The sequence below is a fragment of the Antedon bifida genome, chromosome 8 (assembly GCF_963402885.1).
Source record: "Antedon bifida chromosome 8, ecAntBifi1.1, whole genome shotgun sequence".
NCBI lineage: Eukaryota > Metazoa > Echinodermata > Crinoidea > Comatulida > Antedonidae > Antedon > Antedon bifida.
Genome location: NC_136233.1, coordinates 872,018 through 899,071, shown reverse-complemented (window position 1 = coordinate 899,071; position 27,054 = coordinate 872,018). Strand labels below are relative to the sequence as shown.

The following is a 27,054-nucleotide window of genomic DNA, read 5'->3' as shown; positions in this document are numbered from 1 at the left end:
AGACATCTGGTAGCCATTGACATAAAGTTGACATTTGGATTAATGCTACTTTTAAGTGTACATAATATTTTCTTTTAAATCATTTTTTTTATCATTTTAAAAACGTTTAGAAATCAAACTTGATGTAAACCTGTTCGCGAATTCTAATCTAAGTTTCAGGGGAACTTTTAATACCTCTAACAAGGAAATCTTAACAAGCACAGCGTTCTGTTAGGGTAACGTACTTTGGTATAGTTCACTAAGTATTAACATGAAGTCTTTGTTTCCGTTTTAAATATATTAATAAAATCTGAATCAAGGTTCTATGATGACATTTAGTACAAGGTTAAATTTAATAAATGTTTGACAATACATCTGCTTCTGCTGCTCAGAATATGATGTTCACCTAATCCTCCCTCGTTACATAAAAACAACAAATAAATCACATTACGACTTGGTTTATTTTAAATTGAAAATGTGCTTCACATCAAATCATTACATTCAGTAAACAGCAGATTATTTGATTGGATTTGTTTGCTTTGAACTTGTTTAATTTAATCCCAAAACTTTTGAGGTTATTCTGTCAAATTTAATTTCTCATTGTGTTCTTGTTCTAGAAATGTTCTTTTTTGCACGTTTTTAAACCATCATTTTATATCAAAAGTGTAAGCTGTTGTTTTGTCAAATTCAATTTTCGACCGACTTGTAAAATCGCTTCAAATTTGTTTGATGTTCTCTTGCATTTGCACTATTTTATGGCTTCCACGCTTATTATGTTACAGTTAATATTTTATTGACCTATTAAAACAATTTTCTGTTACTGTACTTTTTATTGCAACATTGTTATAATGACTGGAATATTTTTACAAGCTTTTGTAGAAAAACTAATTTTCTGTTTACACTATCAAACTAGTTTGACAAAAGAAAGTGTGATGTGTCCAAATATGGTAGTGATATGACGTCATCTCACATAGTAGTAGTAGTGTAGACAGACCTTAAGAGCATTTGTGTATGTAGGAGTTAAAATCATACTTCTTTTTCACAACAAACTCCAATATCTAGGCCATACCAATGCTTGACACTATTGTAGGTGCTCCTCCCCTCTCACCTAAATGTCAGCAATTACGTGTTACACAGCACTTCATTTCACAATTTTTTGGACAACCCTTCCTTCAAAATCCCTGATTTGCAATTGGCTTTTAAGTTATCACATTTTATTCATGTAGATGTACTGAATAATTAAATTGTTTTTCGGAAGTTAGTGTCTTTTTTTTCTCTCTTTACATATATTTTTACAAAATATAAACTCATTTTTATTTATTTATCTTCTGAATTTTTGGAATGATCATCGCCAGTATCGATGAGAGAAAATTCGTCAAATTCAATCTTCTTCTTCTCTCCGTAAGCTGGCTGACCAATCAGTGCGACAATGTCATCATAATTCAAAACCTCTTTTTCAAACAGAGTTGACGCAAGCTAAAAACAAAATTAAATTAATTATAATGAAAGTAAAATATATAAAAATAGTTCAGTGAAAACAACAGAGGAGAAAAAAAATGTTTTTTAGTCTGAATAAGCTTTTAGACTGGGAGGAAGACTCCTTGCCCATCTCCAAACAACACAATTATAATTGAATAATTGAAAATGAAAATAAACTGTCTGCCTCATTATAATCACATAGAGCATTGTCTATCAAACTTAATGTGGAAAAAATGAGATGTGCCCATATATGGACATGATGATGTCATATCACTACCATATTTGGGCACATCACACTTTTTTTGTCAAACTAGTTTGATAGTATAGACAGAGCTTTAGACCTGTGTATTTATTTGACAAAATATATCACATTGGATGTTAAGCTATGTTGATAAAAAAATAGATTTATTTTTTCAGGTTGGCTTTGAAAACTGAAACTAGTTAATGTATTATACAAACCTTTTTGAGTGTTTCTGTGTTGTCAAGTAAAATCTTTTCTGTTCGTTTATAAGCTTGAGCAATTAGTTTGTTCGCTTCCTATAAAAAAAAAGAAAATTTATTTCAACATGAACCCAGATAAAAGGATTATGATGGGAAGTGCACAGCAGTCATATGATGTTTTGCAAAAAAACGCCAATATACATTAACAAATTTTGAGTGGGCGGACATTTAAATAAATTTTACTCACATTTATATTAGTTTTACATTATTTAGATAGATTATATAGATTAGCCAAACCAATTTTAAAAAGGTTATATTTACATGAGTGTTAATTCCAGAAAAAGGACTAAATGTATTCTTTGTAAAATCTCTTAAGTCTTTGGTGAAGTGCTATGTTGGCCATGAGAACAATGTTAGTATTGCATCAAGGATTTCAACTTAAGTCTAAAGCTCTGTCTACACTATCAAATTAGTTTTACTTAAATAATATGATAGTGATATGTCCAAATATGGTAGTCATATGACATCATTGTGTCCATATATGGTCACATCACATTTTTTCATCAAATAAAGTTTGATATTGATAGTGTAGACAGAGCTTAAGGGAAACAAATACTCCTACCACTAAAAATGTAATACTTAGTATTTAAGGTAAATTAATTAATTAAATTAATTGGTGAATATGGCCTACAAACAGTTAGGATCCAGTAAGCAGTAAGTAGGCCAATTACACACTAACCTGGTCAATCATTTGCTGTAGATATTGACTGTATGGTTTCTTGCCAACTTCATTTGATTCCACCTCTGGGAATGACATATTTCCTATGACATCACTCAAACCATAAGTACGTACTTGAGCATACACCATCTTGGTTACTCTTTTAAGATCATCCTGTGCTCCTACAAAAAGTTGAACAAGTTACTCTATTAGTTGTATTCAAATCTTTTTATTGTTCTATATTTTGAATACATCAATTCAGCTTTTGTATTTTAATAATCGTGTTTTATTCAATAAAGATTTTGAGTTTGAATTTGAATTACCTGTTGTTACTTTATTAAAGATAATAGACTCAGCTACTCTACCACCAAGGGCCATACACACTTTATCAAACAACTGCTCCTTTGAGTACAGCTTCTGATCAGATGGAAGATATTGGGTAAACCCAAGAGCTGCGTTCGCACGCGGTACTATAGACACCCTCATCAACGCATCTGTGTGTTCTAGTAACCAACCAGTTAACGCATGTCCTGATTCATGATACGCTACTATAAGCCTTTCGTCTTTTGACAATGAGGTGCTTTTTTTAGCAGCTCCTGCTACGATTCGTTCAACCGCGAACTCAAAGTCGTCTCCTTTTATGACCTTGTTGTTTTCACGTGCAGCATGTAAGGCTGCTTCGTTACAAATGTTTGCTATGTCTGCCCCTGTCATACAAACATAATTTATACAAAAAATACTTAAATTGTCTGTCAGACAATGGTTTTTGGTTAAAATTAACCAAAACTTTTTAAAACTGCAAAATTTCCTATTTAAAGTTTGATTTATTAATCTTCATTTTTCACATGTGTAACACAGAATTTGCTTGATACTGTGCGTGTGTACTTGAACATCTTTTTGGTTACAATGCCTGCCTTGCCTATAAGTATTTCAGTACTAGGTTCGAATCAGCCTGACACCAGGAATGTAAAAGATCTACCTACCACTCATTCCTGGAGAGAGTTGAGCAAGTCGTTTAGAATATGCAGGTGGTTTTTTTTCAAGTGTTAGGACTTTCAGATGCTGTTCAAAAATCTCCTTTCGCTCAGCCAATGTTGGAATGTCAATCAAAATGTGTCTATCAAATCGACCTGGACGAAGCAAAGCCTATGAAATCACATTACAATAAAAATGTTAATGTTTTAGCAATTTTTTACCAGAATCGTGTTGTTTCATTACATTTGTATGTTTTGGAAAAATGTTGTTTAATTTTCAAGATACGTAGTTAGATTTAGAATCTAGGCAAAGCCTATAAAATCACATTGCAATAAAAATGTTAATGTTTTAGTAATTTTTGACAGGCCAGAATCTTGTTGTTCCATTACATTTGTTTTTTTGGGGGAAATGTTGTTAATTTTGAAGATATGTAGTTAGATTTAAAATCTAGGCCAATACCCTAGAAATTCTGCAAAAGCCGCAAAAAAAAAACAACTACCCGTACTTTATCAAGGACATCAGCTCTATTAGTAGAAGCTAACATGATAACGCCCTCTTGTGTTCCCATTCCATCCATTTCAACTAAAAGCTGGTTCAATGTCTGTTCCTCCTCCCCAGAACCTCCACTTGAAGTGCTTGAAAAAAATGAAAAGTAACAATGTATTTTTTTTTCGTGAATTTTAAAGAGGTTTTTTCCTTTTAAATCAAAGATTACTAAATTGTATGTATTCTTTAAGCCAAATCATTAATTTCCATCAAAAGGATAATACAGTCGACTCCGCCTAAGTCGAATTCGCGTAAGTCGAAAAATCGCGAAAGTCGAATTTTTATGAAAGTCCCAATTCTTTCCTATACATTACTGTGTAATTTTTATTTGTAAGTCGAATTTTTCTAAGTCGAAATTCGTCTAAGTCGACATCTTTTTGCGGTCCGAATACACACATTATTTAGTGATTTATATCGTATAAGTCGAAATCACAAATCACGCGGCAACAACGCGCTAAAAAAGCCGATGAAACGTACGTAATTCGATAAACAAACGACAGAGGGGATAATGTGGGACCATATCGGTTCTCTCAAGCAGGTTGTATAGTATAGGTGGCGTCCTACAACTCGCGCTAGTGTATAGTGTATGAGTTGTTTCAGAGTTGAGAACTTGAGCGGCGTTTTGTGGGTACCCATTTTGTGCTAGACAGATGGCAATAAACAATGGATACCGATTTCGAATAAGAACCGAAATGTATTTATTATACGTTTTCGTATTGTTTCGGGCTTAAACCATAAAAGAAAATACAGTTTATCATTGCCGATAAAAAAGGCTTAGCATTTATTAGGCCTAGCTAGCTAGCTAAGCAAACTCAATTCAAGAAGGCTCATCGCGTGGGCCGCGATCGCGACAGGGCAGGGTCTACTACAGGCCTAGCCATAGCGCGGCTAGTGAGTGAACCTAGGCCTAGCATTTTTTTGCAAATCTGTAAGTCGAAGTTCGCGTAAGTCGAATTTTTATACCGGTCCCATTAGATTCGACTTAGGCGGAGTCGACTGTATAAATATAGATAAATAAATGAATTGAGTTAAAATAAAATATAATAAAAACATTTTATTTGCAAACTACAGACGGTTTCATGAAGGTAATAAAAATCACTCTTCAATTCTATCAGGTGCTAGGCTCTGAGTAAAGACTAATATGAAGTGTCTCAATATATATATATTGAATAATAACAATCTTACTTTTCAGTCCTTTTCCTTCCTATAGCATCAACTTCATCAATATAAACAATACAAGGAGCTCTTTTTCTTGCCTCCTTAAACAGATTTCGTACTCTAGCTGCACCCAGCCCACCAATCATCTCCACAAACTCAGAGCCTGCCATGGCTAGAAATGGAACATCAGCCTCAGTGGCCACAGCCTTAGCAAGTAAGGTTTTGCCACAGCCTGGAGGGCCTAGCAATAATGCGCCCTTTGGAACCTAAGGGAATATAACAGGTAAGTACTCTATTAAACAAAAAACTAAATTTTAAGAAAATACATTTGTTTTTAGATGCTAATTTGTCCAATTAAATGTAGTGTGCTCAATGTACAAGGACCTGCTATTACATTTGTTATTGCTTTTTAACACACATTTCTTTATTTTTTATTTTTAGCTCCAGCCTTGTAGCTGAAGGAGAGTTTGAAAATTTTAAGAGAGGGTTTAGGAATGTGAAGTTTTCCTTTGGAGATTTGACGAGCAGTCATCCTCCCATTGGCAATAATTTTAGTTAAGAAATGGCATAAGCTTTGAGGAGCAAGAAGATTTAGGGTTTTGAAAGTAAGACAACCTAGTTGGTAGTGGAGTCTTTTCTGAAGAGAAATGGTATGGGCTTGTCTAAAGTGATCATCAGAGAGGTATGACATAGGATGAAGTTTGAGAATAATGCGTAAAGCTCGGTTTTGAAGTTTTTGTAGTTTACTAGAAGTTTATTTTTTTATTTTATTTTTATTTATTTTTTTTTATTCAGTTCACAACCAACAGCGATGCAACTGTCACTAACAGGTTGAATCAAAAGTAGGAAAGAAATAAAGCATTATAAAGGAGAAGACAAATTTAGAGGTGTGTGCAAGTTTGTTGAGTTTTTTACATAAAGCAGAAGTGTGCGAAGAGTGTTATCAATTATAACTCCAAGGTGTTTGTAAGATGTGACTGAGCTGATAGGAGTATTTTCAATGCTGAGATTACTGCTATTTTATTTCATATACGTTCGCTGTAAACTGAGATCCCGACGCGCACGCGCACCCTCATATCGGCGCCATCGTTTGGAGACGGCGTGCACCCGAACGATCATGGAACAAAAATCACTTGCAATACAAGAAGATGTGCTGGAGATTTCTGCTGGAAATGTAACATTTCCAGCTACAACTCCACTTGTACAGCATACGGTGGCTAAGCCCACCAAAAAGGCCAGGAAGGCGGGGTCTAGCTGTACTATTACTAGGCCTCCTAAAGAAGGTAATACGCATAGCAACAGCGATGCCGTTGCTATCGCCGGGCCATCATGCACTAACGTGCTGCAGCCTAATCAACAGGTCGGAGTAGGCCTGAACTATGAGGCTAGGGTTGAAAACCTTGAGCGGTTGGTTGAGCAGCAGGTTAAAGAGACGAAGGCTGCTCAACAAATAAATGAGTCAACGCACGACCTTTTATCTCAGTTGATGACACAAATGTCATCACAATGTCACAACAATGAATATGATGACAGTAGCTCGGTGGTTAGCCTCACGAGTAACATTTACGATAGGCAGCATCAGTACGAACGTGATGTGTCTGACCTGGAGGAGGGGGAAGTAACAGGTACACAACTATCCAAGAAGGATGAAAATCCTGAGCGGCCAGCCATTAATAGTAATAGTAAGGTCAAAGGCCCCCTTCCTCCGGGTTTTGCAGCAAGATTTGCTGTTTCTAACGAATTGGCACCAGCAGTCAGCCAAGAGTTGGCTGACACGCTAACATACTTATTGCACTCGCATATGAGTGAGAGTGTAATGACCGAGCTGATCAAAAGCTATCCTATACCGGAAAATCTAGAGGCCCTAATGGTGCCAAAGGTCAATCCAACTATTTGGGATTCCATTACACCAAGGGCACGGTCTAACGATCTAAAATTTCAAAAGGTACAAAAACCTTTGATAAAGGGAATTACCGCCCTTGCTAAATTAGTTGATGGAAATGAGTCATCGGAGATAGCACAGGACACAATCGGCCTACTTGCCAATGCGAACTTCGAGTTACTTGCACTTCGTAAGGAGATGTTGAAACCGGAAATAAATGCCAAATATACTCATTTATGTAAACCCAGCATTAAGCCTACAGAGTATTTATTTGGTGACCTGAGTACTACAGTTAAAAAACTGGATGAGGAAAGGAAGGCTACGGCAGGCTTATTTAATTTTAAGTCGTACCAACCAAAGACCAGGTCCAACAACTACAGATACCAGCCATACAATAGAAATGGCAAACCTTTTTTAGGTCAAACCCAGCGACACAAATGGTCAACAAACAACTACAACCAGACCAAATTTTATCAGGGGAAAAAGGACCTAAAACAACAGCCGAAGAGGTATGAGTCGATTGATAATATAAGTATTTCTCCTAACAATAAGGTTAACAAACATAATAACCTTGACATAGTAGGAGGTCGACTCAGGTCATATATACATAGGTGGAAAAAATATACTTCGGATCCATACATCCTAAATGCGGTTTCAGGATATAAAATAGAGTTTTATAAAGCCATACCCTACCACCTAAAAGGAAAAATACCTCATCCATACAAACTCAGCAACATGGATATGGAGGCTATTGATGATCAAATAGTTAAATTGATATCAAAAGGGGTGGTCAAACCAGCCATGTATGAACATGACCAGTTTGTATCAAATATTTTTACAAGGCCAAAGAAAGATGGAGGGTTCAGAATGATATTAGACCTCTCTAAATTAAATGAATATGTGACATACAAACATTTCAAAATGGAAATGTTTGGAAATGCATTGACACTAACTTCACCAGGTGTATATATGACGTCAGTCGACCTCAAAGATGCATATTTTACTGTACCCATAGCAGAGTCGGACACTAAATATTTAAAATTTGTTTGGAAAGACAACCTGTATAAGTTTGTCGCATTGCCTAATGGGCTTAGCTCAGGGCCTAGACTTTTCACGAAATTATTGAAGCCCCCAATTGCGTTTTTGCGCAGCAGAGGGCATATTCTGTTGGTTTACATTGATGACATTTTGTGTATAAACCAGTCAGAAGACTTGGCCGGCGGTACCGCCAGGGAAACTAGTGAACTTCTAGCCTCATTGGGTTTTATCATTAATAGAGAAAAATCAGTAATGAATCCTACGCAGATCATAACCTTCTTGGGATTTGAAATAAATTCTATAAGTATGACGGTTTCCCTTCCATATCACAAGAAGGAGGAAATTAGAGTTCAAAGTAAACACATACTTACATTAAGTCATACTACCATTAGGGAAGTTGCGCAATTTTTAGGCAAAATTATAGCAACACTACCTGCTGTAGAGTATGGAAAGCTTCATTATAGGGCACTAGAGAAGGAGAAAATACTAGCTCTAAAAATAAATAAAGGCCATTACGATAGGCCTATTAGTATTTCCGTCAATGGACGGGACGATATTCTTTGGTGGCAAAATAATGTCAAAGACGCATATAAATTGATATATCATGGGTACCCCGACCTAACAATTGAGACAGACGCTAGTGGTCTAGGCTGGGGTGCCACTGATGGACATACCCACACTGGGGGAAGGTGGATAAACAAAGACCTAGACATTGCATATGCTACAGGGGCACTAAATATTAATTACTTAGAATTGCTGGCTGCTTTTTTCGGCCTTAAAGCATTGTCCCGTGAGAGAAAAGCTAAGCACATAAGGTTGAAGGTTGATAATACCACGGCAGTAGCTTACATAAACAACATGGGCGGCGCAAAATCAATTGCGTGCAATAAAATTTCAAAAGCCATCTGGTCTTGGTGCATTGAGAACAATTTTTGGATAAGTGCAGAATACATCCCAGGTAGAGATAATATAATAGCTGATGCAAAGTCTCGTCAGTTTAAAGATGAGACAGAATGGATGCTTAACAAAGAATTGTTTATAAAAATCACTAAAACATTCGGCGAACTGGATATAGACCTATTCGCTTCTAGGCACAATGCACAGCTTCCGAAATATATATCATGGAAACCGGACCCAGATTCAATTGGTATCGATGCATTTCTACAAAATTGGTCCTCTGCCAAGCTCTATGCTTTCCCGCCGTTCTGCCTTATAGGTAGATGTTTGCAAAAAATATTGACAGATAATGCCATAGTTATCATGGTGGTCCCAAACTGGCCAACACAGTATTGGTATCCTAAATTACTATCAATGATGGTTGGGGAACCACTGAGGTTTAAGAATACCAAACATGCCTTAACATTACATGGTTCAGATGATTGTCATCCCCTTTATAACAGACTTAACCTTTTTGCCTGCAGGCTATCAGGGCGAAACTCTACAACAAAGGAATAAGCAATACTGCAGCAGACGTCATTCTGCAATCCTGGAGACGGTCAACGTGGAAGCAATATAACTCACAGCTAACAAAATTTATAGACTTTTGTGAAATCAGAGGAATCACATGGCAACAGCTAAACACCGGTCACGTCCTCGATTTCTTGATAAAGCTGAAGGACGAGGGCTTAGGCTATAGTACTATCAGTATGGCGAAAAGCGCAATTGTAAACTTTCTCGAAATCTTAGATATAAACATGAAGGAGTCTATTGAACTGAAAAGATTTATGAAAGGGTTATTCAATTTTAACCCACCGACTCCAAAATATGCACAAATTTGGGATGTTCGCTTAGTTACAGACTATCTGAGGCGAACAATTAACGACGATACATTATCGCTTAAAGAATTTACCATAAAAGTAGCATTGTTATTAGCATTATTGTCCTCAAGTAGGCTTCAAACCTTATATAATTTCAAATTTTCAAATATGAATATCGAGAATGAAGCAATCACCTTTTACATTTGTACATTACTAAAAACTAGCAGACCAAACAATACAGGTCAACTGCTGGTTTTCCACAAAAGTGAAGACCCTGCCCTATGTCCGGTCAGAACAATTCTAAAGTACAGGGAAAAAACTAGTAATTTAAGGGAAAATAAGGACAGATTTTTTATATGTCATAAGAAACCGTATGCCGAGGCATCAAAAGACACAATTGCTCGATGGATAAGGACAGGTTTATCAGAAGCAGGAGTAGATACAACAAAATTTAAAGCCCATTCGGTCCGAGCGGCTGCATCTTCATCAGCAAAATTAAGGAATGTCCCGGTTGACTTAATAATGAAAACAGCTGGGTGGAGAAACGAACATACACTAAACAGATATTATAATAAGCCTATAAAATTTGTAGAAAATCCGTCATTTCAACAGGCACTGTTGAGAAAAGTTGATTCATCAACTCATTAATATTGGTTGTGTTTGTTGTTGGCTACTACAAATAGCCCCTGTTTGCATTTTGAACCAGTTTAATATTGTTGTTTAGTTTTCTAATTGATGTTTTTAGGGTGAGAATCCTAAAACGTTGGACTATTGATTATAAGCAAAATAAATGCTTTATTATTAATACAACACGATAGTTGTCATATTTAAGTTGCCCGTTAGGCAAACATCCTTATGAATGAATGTAGACTTTTGGAAATAAAGTTGTTTTATTGAAACTAACATTTCCGTCAATTATTTGGTTTACAGTTCAAACATGTTTCCAGAGTTGGCTTTAAACATCTCAGTTTACAGCGAACGTATATGAAATAAAATAGGAAGATTAAACGAGACTTACCTGTAAGTTGAAGTTTGATCACTATTTTATGAATATGTGAGTGAGGTGTAAACTGCCCGCCTCAACCCACCCCAAGTAAAACAATTATTATTATAGAACAATGCAGGTTATCATATATATACTTATCGCTGCAAATTATTACTCTGGACATGTTTGATTTAAAGTATGAGGGTGCGCGTGCGCGTCGGGATCTCAGTTTACACCTCACTCACATATTCATAAAATAGTGATCAAACTTCAACTTACAGGTAAGTCTCGTTTAATCTTCCTATTAGTAGTTGTTTTTAGTTTGTGTGAAGAACCAATTAACATAGATTTAGTTTTTTGAACATTAAGTGAAAGTTTGTTAGCATTGAGCCACAAAGAAAGGTGAATAAGAGTTATATTTAGTTTTTACTTGATGATGGGCAAAGATGTGTTACTTTAATATATAATAGTGTCATCCGCATGCATGTCAGTGTGAATGTTGCTATCTAGATTAGTAAGTGCAGAGGGAAGATCATTAATATATAAGGAGAATAACAGAGGTCCAAGAATGGAGCCTTGCAGGACTCCCGCATAAACAGAACTAGTGTCAGATAGAGTGTTGCCATATGGCACTTGCTGACTATGTGATGTTAAGTAAGATTTAAATCAGGTAGAAGCAAGAGAAGAGAAGCCATATAGGAGAAGTTTGGAGAGAAGAACGTTATGGTTAACTGTGTTGAAAGCTTTGCTAAGATCTATGAAGATGGAGCCAGTGAGTTTTCTTTGGTTAGTTGCATCAAGCCAGTTATCATAGGTATTAGTAAGTGCAGTAAGCGTAGAATGTTTAGGAAGGAGGGTAAGGGATCATTGCAGTTAGCTTGGGAAGGGATCTGGGTAGTTATATTTACAAAGAATGAGTTAAAGGAATTCGCAATAGTTTTAGAATCAGTCATTTCAAGGTCATCAATAGAGAAGGAAGGAGGTTCTATGTGTGTCATACTAAATCATATTGGAGTGCTCTGCTGAACATTTTGTTTTGGATGGTTTAGTAAACAGCAACCTTACACTAAACATGTGTAATATAGTTTGAACAAATTCTGATTCAAACCATTACGTTCGATCACATGTCAAAAATCAAAATACCAGGATTGAACCAGAGGATATAAAGAAGACTTTGTCATGCATCCGGTATATCACCTAAGTAAACCTAAGTAAGTATTTTACATTATTTTATATTTTGCCAAAATTCAAATACAGTACAAAGACATAAAAACAGTACAAAAGTAAATCAATGAGGCAGGATCACCTAAAAGTTATAAATAAAAATAATTGTTAAGAGGCTCTCCAGTAACCGTCGAGAGGCTCTCCAGTAACCGTCGAGAGGCTCTCCAGTAACCGTCGAGAGGCTCTCCAGTAACCGTCGAGAGGCTCTCCAGTAACCGTCGAGAGTCTCTCCAATAGTAAGTATTGCATTGTTGAATATTTACCTTAGCACCAAGTTCTTGAAATTTCTGAGGTGTTTTGAGATAGTCTACAAACTCCATAACCTCTTGCTTTGCCTCTTTTAACCCAGCTACATCAGAGAATGTCACACCCTTGCCTTTGGAATCAACTATTGTGAACTTTGGTTTGGCTGAAGTATGAAGGATATTAATATTTATTCAGCATCTCAAGAGCATAAAAAAGAATGAAAAATAAAAAAAAAATTGTCTTAACATGGAGCAAAACTATGGAATGACATTATGACTTTATTATGACAAAAAAATGTGATATTCCCATAATGTACATGATGATGTCATATAGTTTGATAGTGTAGACAGAGCTTAAAGGAGCTCCTCTCCGATGACAATTAATTCATTTGGGAAGACCAGCATGAACCTGAACAATAAATTGAAAATCTTATATTATTAAAAACTATTTTTGCAAATATTTATTTAATTTTTTAATGAGATGGAATACACAATAAAAAACTTACTTATCTGCATAAATGAATTAATTCCTCCGCCACTTTTCATAGCTGCACGGAATAAATAGAACAATGCACCAAGAAACGCAACAGTCAGAAATATGTTGCTAATACCATCAGGACTTGAATGGCTGTAGTTTATAGGAATCTTAAAAGAGAAACAAATATCATAAACAAAAACAAAGTACTATTTCTTCTGAAAAATTGGTATTGTTAAAAAACAGGTGATGACCGACCACATATCGATTGACCTGATCGAGGTCGGTCAGAAATCGAAGGCTCCCTATTAATCAATATCAATCAAGTAATTAATCCCTATAAACAATAAGTGCTTGATACAAAAACTGAGAAAAATTGATAAATAAATAAATGATTCATTTAATTGTTAAATATCTTATGAATTTTGAAAGTGGTAGTATTTAAAATCACATTGTGATGAGCACACAAATGTAAAGAGTGCCCTCTAGAGCTACATTTGAGTTAAATATGAAGTAGCTAAATATTTGAACAGCACCCTCTATATTGTTTTCAAAATATTATTTCGTAGTTACTGTATGATCACAAGTGTGTGATTTAAGAAATGTACATTTCACATTATATTTCTGGTGGGTATCTTTAATTTGTGAAATTGGCACGGGAGTTAATTTGCTATTCTTTAAACCCAAAGCTAAGCATCTCATCTAAAGGATGGAACATCTAATCTCATCAGACCCAATATAAAATAGGAAAATGGCAGCAAAGGACCCAAAGAGTGTTTGTGGTTTTAAGTCATCTGAATCAAATATATTTGTCTTACTCGGTCATTTGATGGAATTCCAAGTTCTTCTTCTGCCTTTCTAAGTTTCTCCTCAAATGTCGCAATGTTGCCCACTCTCATTCGATAATAGTTTGGTTGATTTCCTCGTCCAATCTATAAAAATCATCAAAGAATTTTCAATTAACCAAATATATTATTATAACATCATCAACAGCATCATCAAGACCCATTTGTTACAGATTGTGATATTTTGTTAATGACTATGCTATTTTATTCAATACATTACAACATTAATGTACCACCCTTGTTGCGACTGAAAACAATAATCATAATTTTGAGTGTTACATTTTTGTTAACAGTGCCCTCCATGTTGAGATTGGAAAAATAAATGAGGGCGCTATATTAAATTGTATACATACTCATTATGTATGTAAAATGAATGGCAGGGTATCTACATACAAGAAAGTTATACTTTTTCTTCATTTTATGTATGCAATAATAATTTAAGCAACCACTTAGTGCAGTCCCAACTAGGGCAAATCTGAGGGTTGTCAACTGTTCACTTCTTTAACTTTAATTACTCAAATTATTCAATTTCTCTATCAGTGAAATTCTGTCAGGTTTTCTCGGAAATAGCCTCAACGTAATTAAATTGACTTGAATGTCGATGATAGAAGATAATAGATTTAATTAGCATACTTATTGTCCTCAAAGGTCTAATGAAAGCCAAATGACATTTACTAAAATGTCATGCAGAGCTGACCCTGACAAGGTAACATGTGACAACATCTCCATGGTGATGTCCCTATGGTCACAGAGCTTTACCATAACAAGGGTATGTGGTACATTGATGTTGTAATGTAAAACAAACTATAATACTGGTATGTGTATTTCTCCCATGATGACATCTCTATAGTGACTAACTTTATCATGACAAGGGTATGTGGTACATTAATGTTGTAATATAATGTTGCTGGTATGCATATTTCTGCCATGTAACATTATTTACTACATTAAATGTTGCAATTGAATGAATTAAATTAACACACATGATATACTGTACTTCTTGAAAAAAGTAAAAACTTTTAGCAGAAATACTTGCCAGACATTTGGAAATTCCGAACATCAGAAAAAAAACTTTATCTTAGAAAAATCTGATCAAAGGATTTCTACCTCATTTTTTTAAGCAGATCGCATGAACCAAATTTCCGAAGAATGTCATTTGAAATATGTCTAACAGAGGTGTATAGAGACATGGATTAATGCGACAAGTGTAGAAATCATTATCGTTAATCCGACTGAACTACTGGTCATGTAAACATCCTGTATCTAGCATCCTATGATTGGCCTTGGAAGATGCACCACCAATAACAAATAAGAACTTGCACCAACCAGGAAGATGTAAAGCTCTGTCTACACTATCAAACTTTATGGGACAAAGAAATGTGATATGCCCATATATTGATGTCATATTACTACCATTTTAAGCATATCACTACCATATTTGGGCACATCACACTGTCAAATAGAACGTGCTATTTTATTTCAACACCAATATTTGGGGGCCCAACATTATATCACTTGGTGACAGTGAATTTTGACTATTCTCTTTTCTTTTTGAGGGATGTTTATTCTGGGAATATGGCATGTCAGTTTATTCAAGTAGGGTCTTGCATAACAGATAATATCAAATCTTGTTCTTTTTACTTAATATTTAAATACCGAATATTGTACATGACATTTTTGATTCAAGCTAAAAGAAGAAAACAACTTAAACAACTTGCACATTGACAGAAAATCTGATATCAAAACGTAATCATAGATCTTAAGCACCTGCTTAGCTTCCTGATGTTCACAAACAAGAACTGTACGAAATAGTCACACCTTTTTTTTTTGTTAAGCTTCAATTATTTTTTGTTAGCTTCCGGATTAATGACGACGTACTAGATATCAAAATGTTGAAATAATCACAATTGTTTATAACAATCCTCTTCTTGAAAAATGAATTGAAACAGGATCGATTGAACCGGGCACTTTATGAAAAGAAGGAAAGCAACATTATGAGGTACACACACTGTAGAATCTATAGTTACAGACTGATAATGTTCAGCTGCTGGAATATATGTGTTTATCCTTTTTTTCCATTTTATATAAGAGTCGATTGGGTCCACCGGGTTCCATGTATGATCCCGCGTCATGATTAAACCTTGGATTTTGATTGGAAGACACACATGTTGTTAACCACCAAGCTACAGCCCCACTACCAAAATAATTTTATATACATTAATAAAATTAAATTATCAAATAAAACATTAATAGCATTCTGTGAACGTGCTTCTGTATCACTAAAGTATTCAAGTAAACTCCCTTGACTTTTATGAAACCTAATTATACTATAAAGAAATATTATCTAATCCCACTTGCCCATGTCCCGAGAAAATCCCCTTCATCAAATCATCCTTGCGGCTAAAAACTTAATCCATTGAAAAGCCTAGTCTCTTAGAATAACTTCAAAAAGCCATTACAATCGTTTAAAATTAGTTATTAAAAGGCAGATGGATAAAAGCTATAGGAATAAACGGCAATGAGATTTGTATCTTTTATACAAAATCAATGTTTAGTGAAACGTGAAGCAGATTCTATAGTTTATCAGATTTTGAACAAGATATTTATAGATGATTATTATTGTGACATTATTAGAAGTTGTTGTGGGAAGGGAACTACCATGCTTTGCTTTCAGTAAACAACTTGTTTCAATATGGAAAACAGAACATCATAATATCTTATTACTATTTCTAGTAAAATACAGCACGCAGTATATTATCTGTGTACATAGAGTGCATGTTAAGAATATGGTACATTATTTGAGAAGAGTAGGGAATCGTCTTCTGGTGTACTCATCTGGGTAGGGTCAAATGACCTGGATAAAGAGGTTGGAATTTGTACATTTCTTTCTCATACAAATTTTAGCCACTTTAGCTATACTGTACATGGGATATCATAATGCCGTAACAACTAAAGGGTGTCTCTACAACATAAAACATAACAATTCATTTTTTACTTAATGATGCCGGATTGCTCGAACATATAAAAATATTTTATTTTGTTTCATTTAAAGTTATTATTTGGACGCACCTTTATCATCAAAGTGTGCCACTGTTGTAAACATGAAGTTTCCAATAAATTATTATTGATTATTATTATTATTATACTATAATTAATAAATACTATAATAAATGAACAATGGGATGAAAGAAAAAATAAATGAACGCATAAATGAAGAACAGTATTAAACGTGATGCGGATTAAAACAGAAGTTCATTAATGGTATTAATAATTTATAACCAGGTCTGCATGATGTTAATGGTAGAAAATGTATATAAATAGATGACCTTGGTGTCGCATTAAAGTTGTTGTTGTCAGAGGATGCATGTCTCTGATAAATGTTCAAGTTCATGTTATTATTTCATTAATTATTAAAAACATTTCATAACAATTTCTGTATTTAAATTGTAATAAAAATATATATTTTCCAACCGTATTGAGTAAAAAAAACAAGATTTGATATTATCTGTTATGCAAGACCCTACTTGAATAAACTGACATGCCATATTCCCAAAATAAACACCCCTCAAAAGGAAAAGGGAATAGTCGCAATTTCTGTCAATTGTCACTAAGTAATAATAATGTTGGCCCAGCAAAAAATGGTTTTGAAACATTTTTTTACTCAACAAAAGAAACAGGCAAAATAGTAGTACAGTAGTTGAATGGTAATTTGGGTAGTCTTAAAAACAGATAAATATTGTAATTAATGATTAGGTAATCATTAAAAACATACTTAATACACAAGTAGGTTATTTTGACGTTCAGGAGTTTAATTGAAATATTTTGACCGTGACCACCCACTTGTACATGTTTAAGGTCTGGGAACATCCTGTAATATAATGGTCCAGCAAATTTACAAAAAAAGGAAACATCCCCTGAAAGAAATAACAACCCTGGAAGATGGTAAATTGAATTTGGGTTTGACTAACTTTACAACTAATTATATTCATCCTACAAAAGAATTTGTTGTTGAACCCTATCAGAAAATATTCTTTATTGCAACTTTATTTAACAAATTGAAGTTTAACAATTATACATAAAAATATAAAAGCTATCATTATGAAACGAACACACACAATCAGTGAAAACACAAAAATATACAAAATTAGGAAAAAAAAATTTTTTAAAATATATAAATATATATACATACAAACAGCAAGGAAATATAAAAAGCAACAAAAATAAGAACTATCGGGGACACGATATAAAACAACTATACTGTAGAAAACTGTAAAATAATTATTTTATTACTTTTTACCAATTTCTACCAGCATTTGTCATTAATAATTTTGATGACGTATATCCTATACTTTTATAGTATTAATCATTTCATTGAATCTATAGTAATATGTTGGATTGGAGCTATAGGTGCATGTCAGCCACAGTGCAGTGCCTGCAACCAAAATAACACACTGGGTGGAAGATGATCCAGTGGCGTAACTCCTAAGGGATCCTCCAACACTGGGCTGCTCATGCTCTGGGGGCCACTGGGTTTAGCCCGTGAGCGCTCATAGATCACAGTGCTCATGCATCACTGACATGATCTACTGTCTATTGTGCACATAAACAGCCTGACATCTCATTCGAAGGAGTATTTTGCCTATTCATATAAAACAACTAACTATTATGCGATTCCTTACGATAGCACTATATCACAATTGTATGCAAAAACATGGTAACTTTTTAGAGATTCAATTCTTAAAAGGTCAATTTTTATGAACAAATGACCGAGGCAAAAAATGAAACGAGAAGTAAGACCATATGGGATACTTGATACACGCATTAACCTTTGTCTCTGTACATAAATTGGATGAGATGTAAAAAGGCTTTTAGTGATATATGTGTAGTAGCAGCAGTGGCAATATTATTAGTAAGTAACAACAGGCAAATGGTATTAATACTGTAGATGGATAGTTCAATCATTCTATGGAAAAGGAGTTTTGTAACTCGTGAGAAAAAGTTGTTGCAAATTAAGTAATCAGTGTTTGTTACAGGGCAGATTCAGTGATAATGGAAGAGCAACAAGACAGGGTCACGGTGTGTGAATCTCATAACATTGGCATAGTTTCCTAACATTGAACTCACAAAATATATCAATACAAAAGCTTAAAAACACATTTGAAAGGTGAAAATTCTAACTCGACAAAAACAACTGCAATCACAAAACCGTTGTAAACTTTGGCCTAGCTAACGTTCAGTTCAATTACTAGCTTATCATGGGTCTTATGCACGTATGAAAGAACATACTAAATCCATCATTTTATATTGATTGCCAGGATATTCTATAAGTTGCCTAAAAGCTACTAATAGAAATATATAGCCAGTGTCTTTATTTTGAATGACGTAAAGTTCCTGGCAACCTTAGATGGCAGATGTTGGTGACGCATTCAATTGGCTAGCGTACAGGTGGTTTCAAGACGTGTACATACTTTGATGAGATGTTGATTGTGATTTAACGATGCATGTAATCACTTGGCATATTAGTCTTCTCGCAAGTATTTCACTGAATTCTGCTGAATCCATTTTTATTATTATTTACTAAATAATGAAATGGTTTATTTGTCTATAATCATTAATACTAAAGCTCTGTCTACACTATCAAACTTTATGTGACAAAAAAATGTGATGTACCCAAATATGGACATGATGATGTCATATTACTACTATACTTGGCTATAATAAAACAATTATAAAAATTACAGACATGTAATGAGGTTCTCTCACTTTTTAAATAAATTATTACTAAGCAACTTTCAGTTTAATATTCTAATGACAGATACAACCCAGCTTTTGATACCTCCTACTAATATTCTAGCATACAGGTGGTTTCTATATATAAAATTGAAAGAATTGAAAATTACTCGACAAGAAGAAAACATGTTTTATAAATATTCTTGATAGATATGATCTCATCGCATATCACATCAACATATCACAACAATATTAACAATTTATTTTAAGATAATTAATGTTCAACAACACCACATATTCAAAACAAGATACTTAAAATAAGAAAATACTTTGAATACAATGTTGATTGTGAACATCTCAGCAAATCAAAACACTTTTAAGTAACTTGGCAAAACAAGTCTAAGAACAATTCATACTAAATTACTCTAATCAGATCTCGTTAGGAAATCGCATTTGCTGTAATTCACTCACCTTAAAATTAATAAAAACGCCCACGTCTCTCAAACAGAATGCCATAGGTTAGCAAAACACAAAAGTAGTAACAACCAAACCTAATTTCAAGACGGTTAGTAATATGTAGCACTTAGATGTTTGTGTAGATTAAAACAAAAATATGGGTTGTTATGTATTCCTATAATTAATAATATAAAACTAGGTTTCGTAAGTTCTGTCTACACTATCAAATTTTAAGAGAAAAAAAATATGATGTGCCCATATATGGACATGATAATGTCATTATCACTGCCATATTTGGGTATATCACTAGCATATTTGGGTACATCACACATTTTTTTAGTTGATAGTGTAGACAGAGCTTTAGACAATGAACGGTGAAATTTGAATTTATCCAAATCATATAAAAGGGTTTAATAAATCTGCTAAACTCATAGATACAGTTGGTACTATAACAAATGACTATTTACACTTATGGATTACTGTAGCTATGACTATTTACACTTATGGATAAGCTATTAACGAATGCACTTAGTTTATTATAGATGAAGGAGCGTTTCGTCTCCATCATCATTACTATACGCAACCTTTGTGATTTAAAAGGGTAAAAATAACACATTACACTTTCATTGAACTTTTGACTGTTTGTAGTAATATAGCTAAAACCTAATTCATTTGCAAATATGCAGGAAAAAATCGACATAATTCTACTTTCGCTTTCCTTTCAATGCAAATCTATGGATTTGTTTTCTTTTGATAAAAATAGAATTATTATTTTTATTATTCAAGGTGTATTCATCCACAGAAATCATACAGGCAGCCAAAGGCTGAATTGAGTACAATTTTACAGATGTAAAAACTTAATTTAAATTTATTATATAGTAATCAAACATTAAAAAACACACATTTAGAAAAAACATTAGAAACTTAAGAAGCATAAGAAAGACAAGTAGGAAAGTTATGTATGTTATTCTAAACAATACAAAGTGAATAGCAATGTCATACTCGGTTGAAAATATGAAACAGTGTTACTTGTTAAATGTTATAAGAAAATATTATTTTTTAAATATTTAAAATGTATATTATTTACATATTGTACTGCTGTTGATATGTTTTTTACAGTATAATTATGATGAGATGGGCCATTCACATTTTTTTCCCTTACAGATGAAAAAAATATCTTATTCAATCCTAGATAAAAAATGTCCCACTTCATATTAGATTTTGTTCTTCTACTAATCTTGTTTTGCATGTATGTATGTTTTGTTTTGTAATAAACATATAAATTAATGACATTACAAATTCTATTAACAGGCTCTCTTGACAGAAGTAAAATTGGAGACCTTCCAGTACTTCCAGGGCATTTCAGTTTTGTATATAATATACTCTACATTTACTTTGAAAAGAAATGTTATTTTGAATCTTGAAATGTTTTGATACGATTTGAGTGGAATTAAAAAATGTATGATTATTACCTGACGACCAAAGATTCTTGCTCCATCTTGTAGGTACACTCGAACAACATCAGATGCTGGGTTAGAAGAGGTGCCATCCTTAACGTCATAATAAGTGACTGATACAGACTTAACCTAAGTAAGGTTGGGGGAGAAAAAATAGACTTGTTCTGTAACCCTTATTAATGGACACTCGACAAATTAAATTCAATTCAACATTTATTTCGACCAAAATCAAACATTAACATATTTACATTTACAGAACAAATAAAAAAAAAAATCATTTGGTTGATGGACGACATAGATTAAATATGGGTTGGCTGTAGTATTAAATAAAGCATTTCTTGTTCGTTTTATCAGCCAATATTATACCTTACAGACTTACTGTAGTGCTCTATTTCATGACTAGACAAAGATATACTTAAGTATGAAAACAATGTTATACGCTACAGACTTAGCGCTCTAGTTCAAGACTAGACAAAGATTGACTTAAGTATGAATACATTTGACAAACAAAATACAAACCTCTCCTTTTGCTAGCATTTCATTTAGAAATGTTTGCCAAGAGATATTTTGAGCCTCTTCACCTTTTGACAATAAGTTTAGTAGAGTAAGGATCACGAGTAAGGCAATGACGGTGCGCACATTGTCCCCCTCGGAACCATGTGGAGGCGACTCTATAAACAAAAAATATTAAAATAATTTCTTTATTAATAATCAGAACAATAATCTCTACTAATCTGACAAATGTGCAAGATTCTAGATTCTTTATACATTTTATTTTTGTTCAATAAAAACTAAGTGTCGATTACACCAGTGATATTGGTTTAATATCATATTTTAAGTTTGTACTTAGAGGCAGGTGGTGGGGTTTATTTGTTGGATAAGTCAGTCATGAAAAAAGAAACTGATAATATGAGTCATACATAAAAATCCATATTTAATCCATAATTATAGATTAAGAAAAAGAAATTGTTTTTGTACAAATTTTGAAAACATCAACACCTGCAAATTTCAATGCAAGAATGTTTTAGATATTAATAATTAATTTTAAATAAGTTATAAACACATTTAATTGATTTAAACCATATTTTAAATCAAAAATTATTCATGAAACCTGGTGATAAAACAATCTGTGTGAAATATTATTGTCTGTTTTTTTTAAAAGATAACGATTTGTACTGTATCATAAATATTTGTATTATTGCAAAAAGAAAAATAAGATTGATTCACTTAGAACTAAGCAAATACTTTCTAAAGAAATAAAGAAAGTAATAAAAGCTGACAAGGACAAAAATAATGATGATATATTGACATTGTAAAAAATATAAAACAATTGAGATGAGTCCATCTTTCTTTATAATTTCATTAAATGTCATTATATCTGATTCTTTTACAGCATTTCAACCATCTGTTCTACAAACTTGTAACTTACATTTATCTTGAATGTTTTCTGTCTAAATGTTATCGAAAGAAATTAAGTTTATATAAGTGAATATACTTCCTCCATTAAGAGCACTATGATTATAAGAGCCAACTACTTAGACATGAGTTATACAAATTTATTATTATAACATCCCTTTAGATACATTTACAATAAAGGGTGTGTGAAACCAAATTTCACTCCATGATTCCTGAAGAGAAAACCTAGAAATTAGAAAATAGAATAAAAAGATGACGGCGAGTATGGAATTAGTAGCTTAGTTCAAGAAATGTCAGTTGAACAATCAAAGCATTACTACTATTAACTAAAGTAGAATTCCTTTTTAAGGGACAGATTCAGGAACCAATAAAGTGCCCACTTAAAAACAGGAGTGTCACTTGAATGGAGATTGGCCGTAGTGTTAAAACGTATACAGTATATTGCTTTTAATTCGTATCCCAAGTGTTGTCCCTGTAGCATGGGTTGACAATTAAAACATATATATATATATTGGTCATCGTTCATTTCAGCATGAAGTGCCCTTTTAATGCATAGTGTGTTCACTTAATATGGATGTCTCAAAGGTTCTATTCTATTGTGTTCCTACATATTCTCTTCAGTTGCTCTTTCTTCCCTCACACAGTTAGAGACTGGAATGCTCTCCCGTTCTCTACAACTTCGACCACTATCACTAAAACCTTCTCCAAACTAATTCATGACTAGCTCTCCCCTCCTCAACCCCTACTCACACATTGAGTGATACTCCAGTTGGAGTTTATCAATTATTTAATCAAGATCAAGACTAACTTTGAATTCAACATTATACTTTTAAAAAAAAGTGTTTTACACAACAAGGCAGATTGTAAATGCAATGAGATTTGTTGACCCAGATAGGTTTTTAAAAAATTCATTGCACTCTTTCTTAATAAAAACTGAATCAGTTTCATTTATGTACTGCAACGTGATTGCTCTAAATAGTGAACTTGCAGTCTTGATAAAACTAGGTCTTCTATTGGTTCAATTTAAACACACTTCATTTTCTAGGTCTACCACAGTCATCTTTACCAGTTATTTAGGTCAATTTAATTTACAAATTCAGGAAAATGTTACACAATAACACAAATGTAATAATTAAGACTACAAAGTTAGGCTTCAAACTTTATTCAAATTCTTGTAATTGTGTGTTATTGTAAAGAGAAAATATACATTTTAAATCCAAAAGAAATATGCTTAAAATCCAAGGAGTGGGTTAGTCATGCTAGAGGAATAAAGTATACATTAAATACATTAAAGTTGTAATTATACTGTATTTTGTTTTGAAATATGGAAATATTAATAAGCAAAAAAGGTTAAATGTATAAATTATTAATAATAGGACAAAGTTACTGCAAGCATTATGTGATTTACCCTTTAATCATTATTTGCGAAATGAAAAAATGGAGATAAAATTAGTTTACCAAAATTAACAGAGTAAAAAATTGTATAGTTATTAGTATATTTTTAAAGTAGTTTATAATCAGATACTGGTGTTGCGGATTTTTTCGAGAGCCTATTCCAACTTTCGTAAGTCCTTGATTGACACCGATGTTAGTATAATTAATATGTTCACATACCATTGTCCTCATCTGGTCTTCTGTCGTCTTTTGAGTTGTTAGGGTCGTTCAACCTACTACTACTCGTAGTATGCAAAAGATGCACATTTCCTACAAAAGAAATTGTAAAGGTTAACGACCACAGATAGTTGAACATTTTATCTCATAATTCATGGAAAATTTCTGATATCAATAATAAATGTGTGGTATGATTTACTACATTTATTATGCCACAGAAACCGAAAACAAGGAATAAAATGTTGATCATTGAATTTTCAATTACAAGTTGTTGATAGAGTTTCTATATCAAGGTTTATAAAATAAAAATACTATTATCTAATTTCATCATTATTTTCTATTTAAAAATAGAAAGTACAAAAACATCAATTATATTACAGAATCCGTGGAAGTTAAAGCCCCCTTCCCTACGTTTTTTAGATCTAATTTAAGATCACAAACTATATTTAATGTAAAAATAATACTATATGGTCCTATTGCGATAACATTTTTCGTCTTTAAACGGTTAAAAATGTGAAAAATAAGTCGATTCTAATAATTATAGCGGCCCGCTATAAATCCCAAAATGCATTGCGCGCGGATTGATATTTTTGTTTTTCACCTGTAATTCGCCCACTTTTCGATCGATCGTGAGGCCAAAACAAATGGAAGACTCCTAACTTTTCAGCGAAAATACCGGGTTTTCCCCAATTTGTATCAACGGAGTCTGGCAAAAATAGAAAGACAATTAATGCAGCAACTATACAACGTCAGGCTAGGTATATAGCTAGCGTACGATGTTCGTACGTTACCGATGTTTACCAGCTAGGCCTACAAAACTAAGCCTAGCTAGGCTAGGCCTAAGACCGTCCACGAGAGGTCGATCGCCGCGAGCTACTTAGGTAGTGCATTGTTTCTCACTTTTTATCATAATTTACCATAAAACGTACATTTAAGACAAGGAATGACATGGTTTGATGTTTTTAAAGTGATATATATGTATTATTCTCCAAAAAACGTCCAAAATTGCAGGGAAGGGGTCTTTAATATTTTCAATCTATTTATAAGTTTTATTCATTAATTGCAAACTCATTTGTACGTTCTTTAAAATAAGCTCATAAATTGACCAGTTACACTTTATTTAATTAATAATAATAATAAATTGAATTTGTAATACTTGGAAACTTAAATTACTAACACAAATCTTGCAAAGTCATATGCAGCATCTCAAACAACAACGTTTGCAATTAACATACTGGTTCAAGTATGAACCTGGCTACTGTTTATTATCTAAATTTGAAAAGAGTATTTTGAAGTGGGCTTATACTGTATATAAGGATTGAAATGTTTTTGCATAGATTTTACTCCAAATGATACTGGGCTTATATCCAGGTTTAATCACTGTATAACTTGCCGTTTGAGCTGAAAGTTAAAAATTTTATTATAACCATTTTTTCAATACTTGTTTAACATGAGAAATTCAGTGACAACAGAAATATTGTGACAACTGTATTATTTAATCAAACTGTAAAAAAGTATTATTTTAATATTATATAGCGATATTTTAATTTTGATTGTCACAATCTAAAAATGGGGTAATGGATAATTAACAACACCCAAATAATAATTCTTTTTTAAAATTTGTATTTTTATTGTGTAAATACTGTACAACCATAAAGATTGACATATTGGAAGTAGTGTTTTGTTCCATTATAAACTGTACAATCACAAAGATTGACATATTGGAAGTAGTGTTTTGTTCCATTATAACACTGCTCTTGGCAATGTTCTTATTAGTTAAATGTTATAAAACATTGAACCAACCTTGACCTATGAGTGCATGTAATTTAGCTGATTGCAACAGGTTTGAATTTCGTAAAACATGTGACAATGCTTTAACTTCTTTCCTCAATTGTTTAGAACGTTTCTGTAAAATTATTATAAAAAAGTAACATTTATTTAAAATATTTGAGACAAATCTATAAATAAAAATTGTATGTACAGTATGGTTATTACTTCTATTAGTATTAACGGCATATATGTAGGCCTATTGTTTTTTCCTTTTTAAAAACAATACAATTAAATACAAATATAGCCCTAAATAGACAAGAGGCCTAATAATTAATACTAGCCTTGGCCTACTTACTATAAGCTAGCTAGTAATAGTAGTAATAATACTACTAGCTAGCTAGGCCTAAACTCTTATATATTAATTTATATGATATATGTAAAAAGTACTGTATAATTTAATTTTTAAACATAATTCACCACAGTTATTATAATTAACATACGTTTGTAGAAAACGAGGAGTTAGTAACAGTTTGTTTACACTTATAACGCTTATTTTCAGAGTTCTCTCGGTGGAAAAATCTGTCCCTGCTGTCACACAAACATTTAGGCCAATATAGGCCCCCTACATGACTTTTCTGTTGATAGGCGTACGGCCTAGAAAGTTTACGGAGACTAATTCGGCGATAAATCTCTAATTCACTCTTGTTGGTAATACTTTTCCATATATGCAAGAAATTTGACATTATGACAAACACAACCACACTTTTATATTAATAAACACATCGCCTTAACTTATTAAATTAGTAAATTAGCAGCGAAAGTAAAAATCATAACATTTCCATGTAAGCTGCCATGTTGAACTTTGCA

General features: G+C 33.1%; 2 protein-coding genes across 3 annotated transcripts in view; one reads left to right on the top strand and one right to left on the bottom strand.

Annotated features, from left to right (window-relative positions):
- The window catches only part of LOC144849475 (granule associated Rac and RHOG effector protein 1-like), a 200,218-nt gene that overhangs the window by 43,315 nt on the left and 129,849 nt on the right, over positions 1 to 27,054 (top strand). The window contains exon 14 of one of the 2 annotated variants that reach the window (XR_013613975.1): positions 14,075 to 14,089. The exons of the other annotated variant lie outside the window; for it this stretch is intronic. The gene's annotated coding sequence lies outside the window, so the exon portion shown is untranslated. Of the gene's footprint in view, positions 1 to 14,074; positions 14,090 to 27,054 lie in introns of those variants that run through there. 2 annotated transcript variants of the gene reach the window in all.
- LOC144849478 (mitochondrial inner membrane m-AAA protease component paraplegin-like) lies at positions 422 to 27,035 on the bottom strand. Its single transcript, XM_078706395.1, has 15 exons — positions 26,688 to 27,035; positions 26,221 to 26,323; positions 24,421 to 24,510; positions 21,910 to 22,061; positions 21,406 to 21,519; positions 13,721 to 13,834; positions 12,934 to 13,072; positions 12,446 to 12,591; positions 5,324 to 5,562; positions 4,098 to 4,227; positions 3,601 to 3,763; positions 2,941 to 3,324; positions 2,639 to 2,799; positions 1,918 to 1,995; positions 422 to 1,455 (listed from the first exon to the last, which is right to left on the bottom strand). Exons 1-15 carry the CDS (start codon positions 26,928 to 26,930, stop codon positions 1,297 to 1,299), a joined length of 2,415 nt encoding a protein of 804 aa, XP_078562521.1. The 5' UTR covers positions 26,931 to 27,035; the 3' UTR covers positions 422 to 1,296.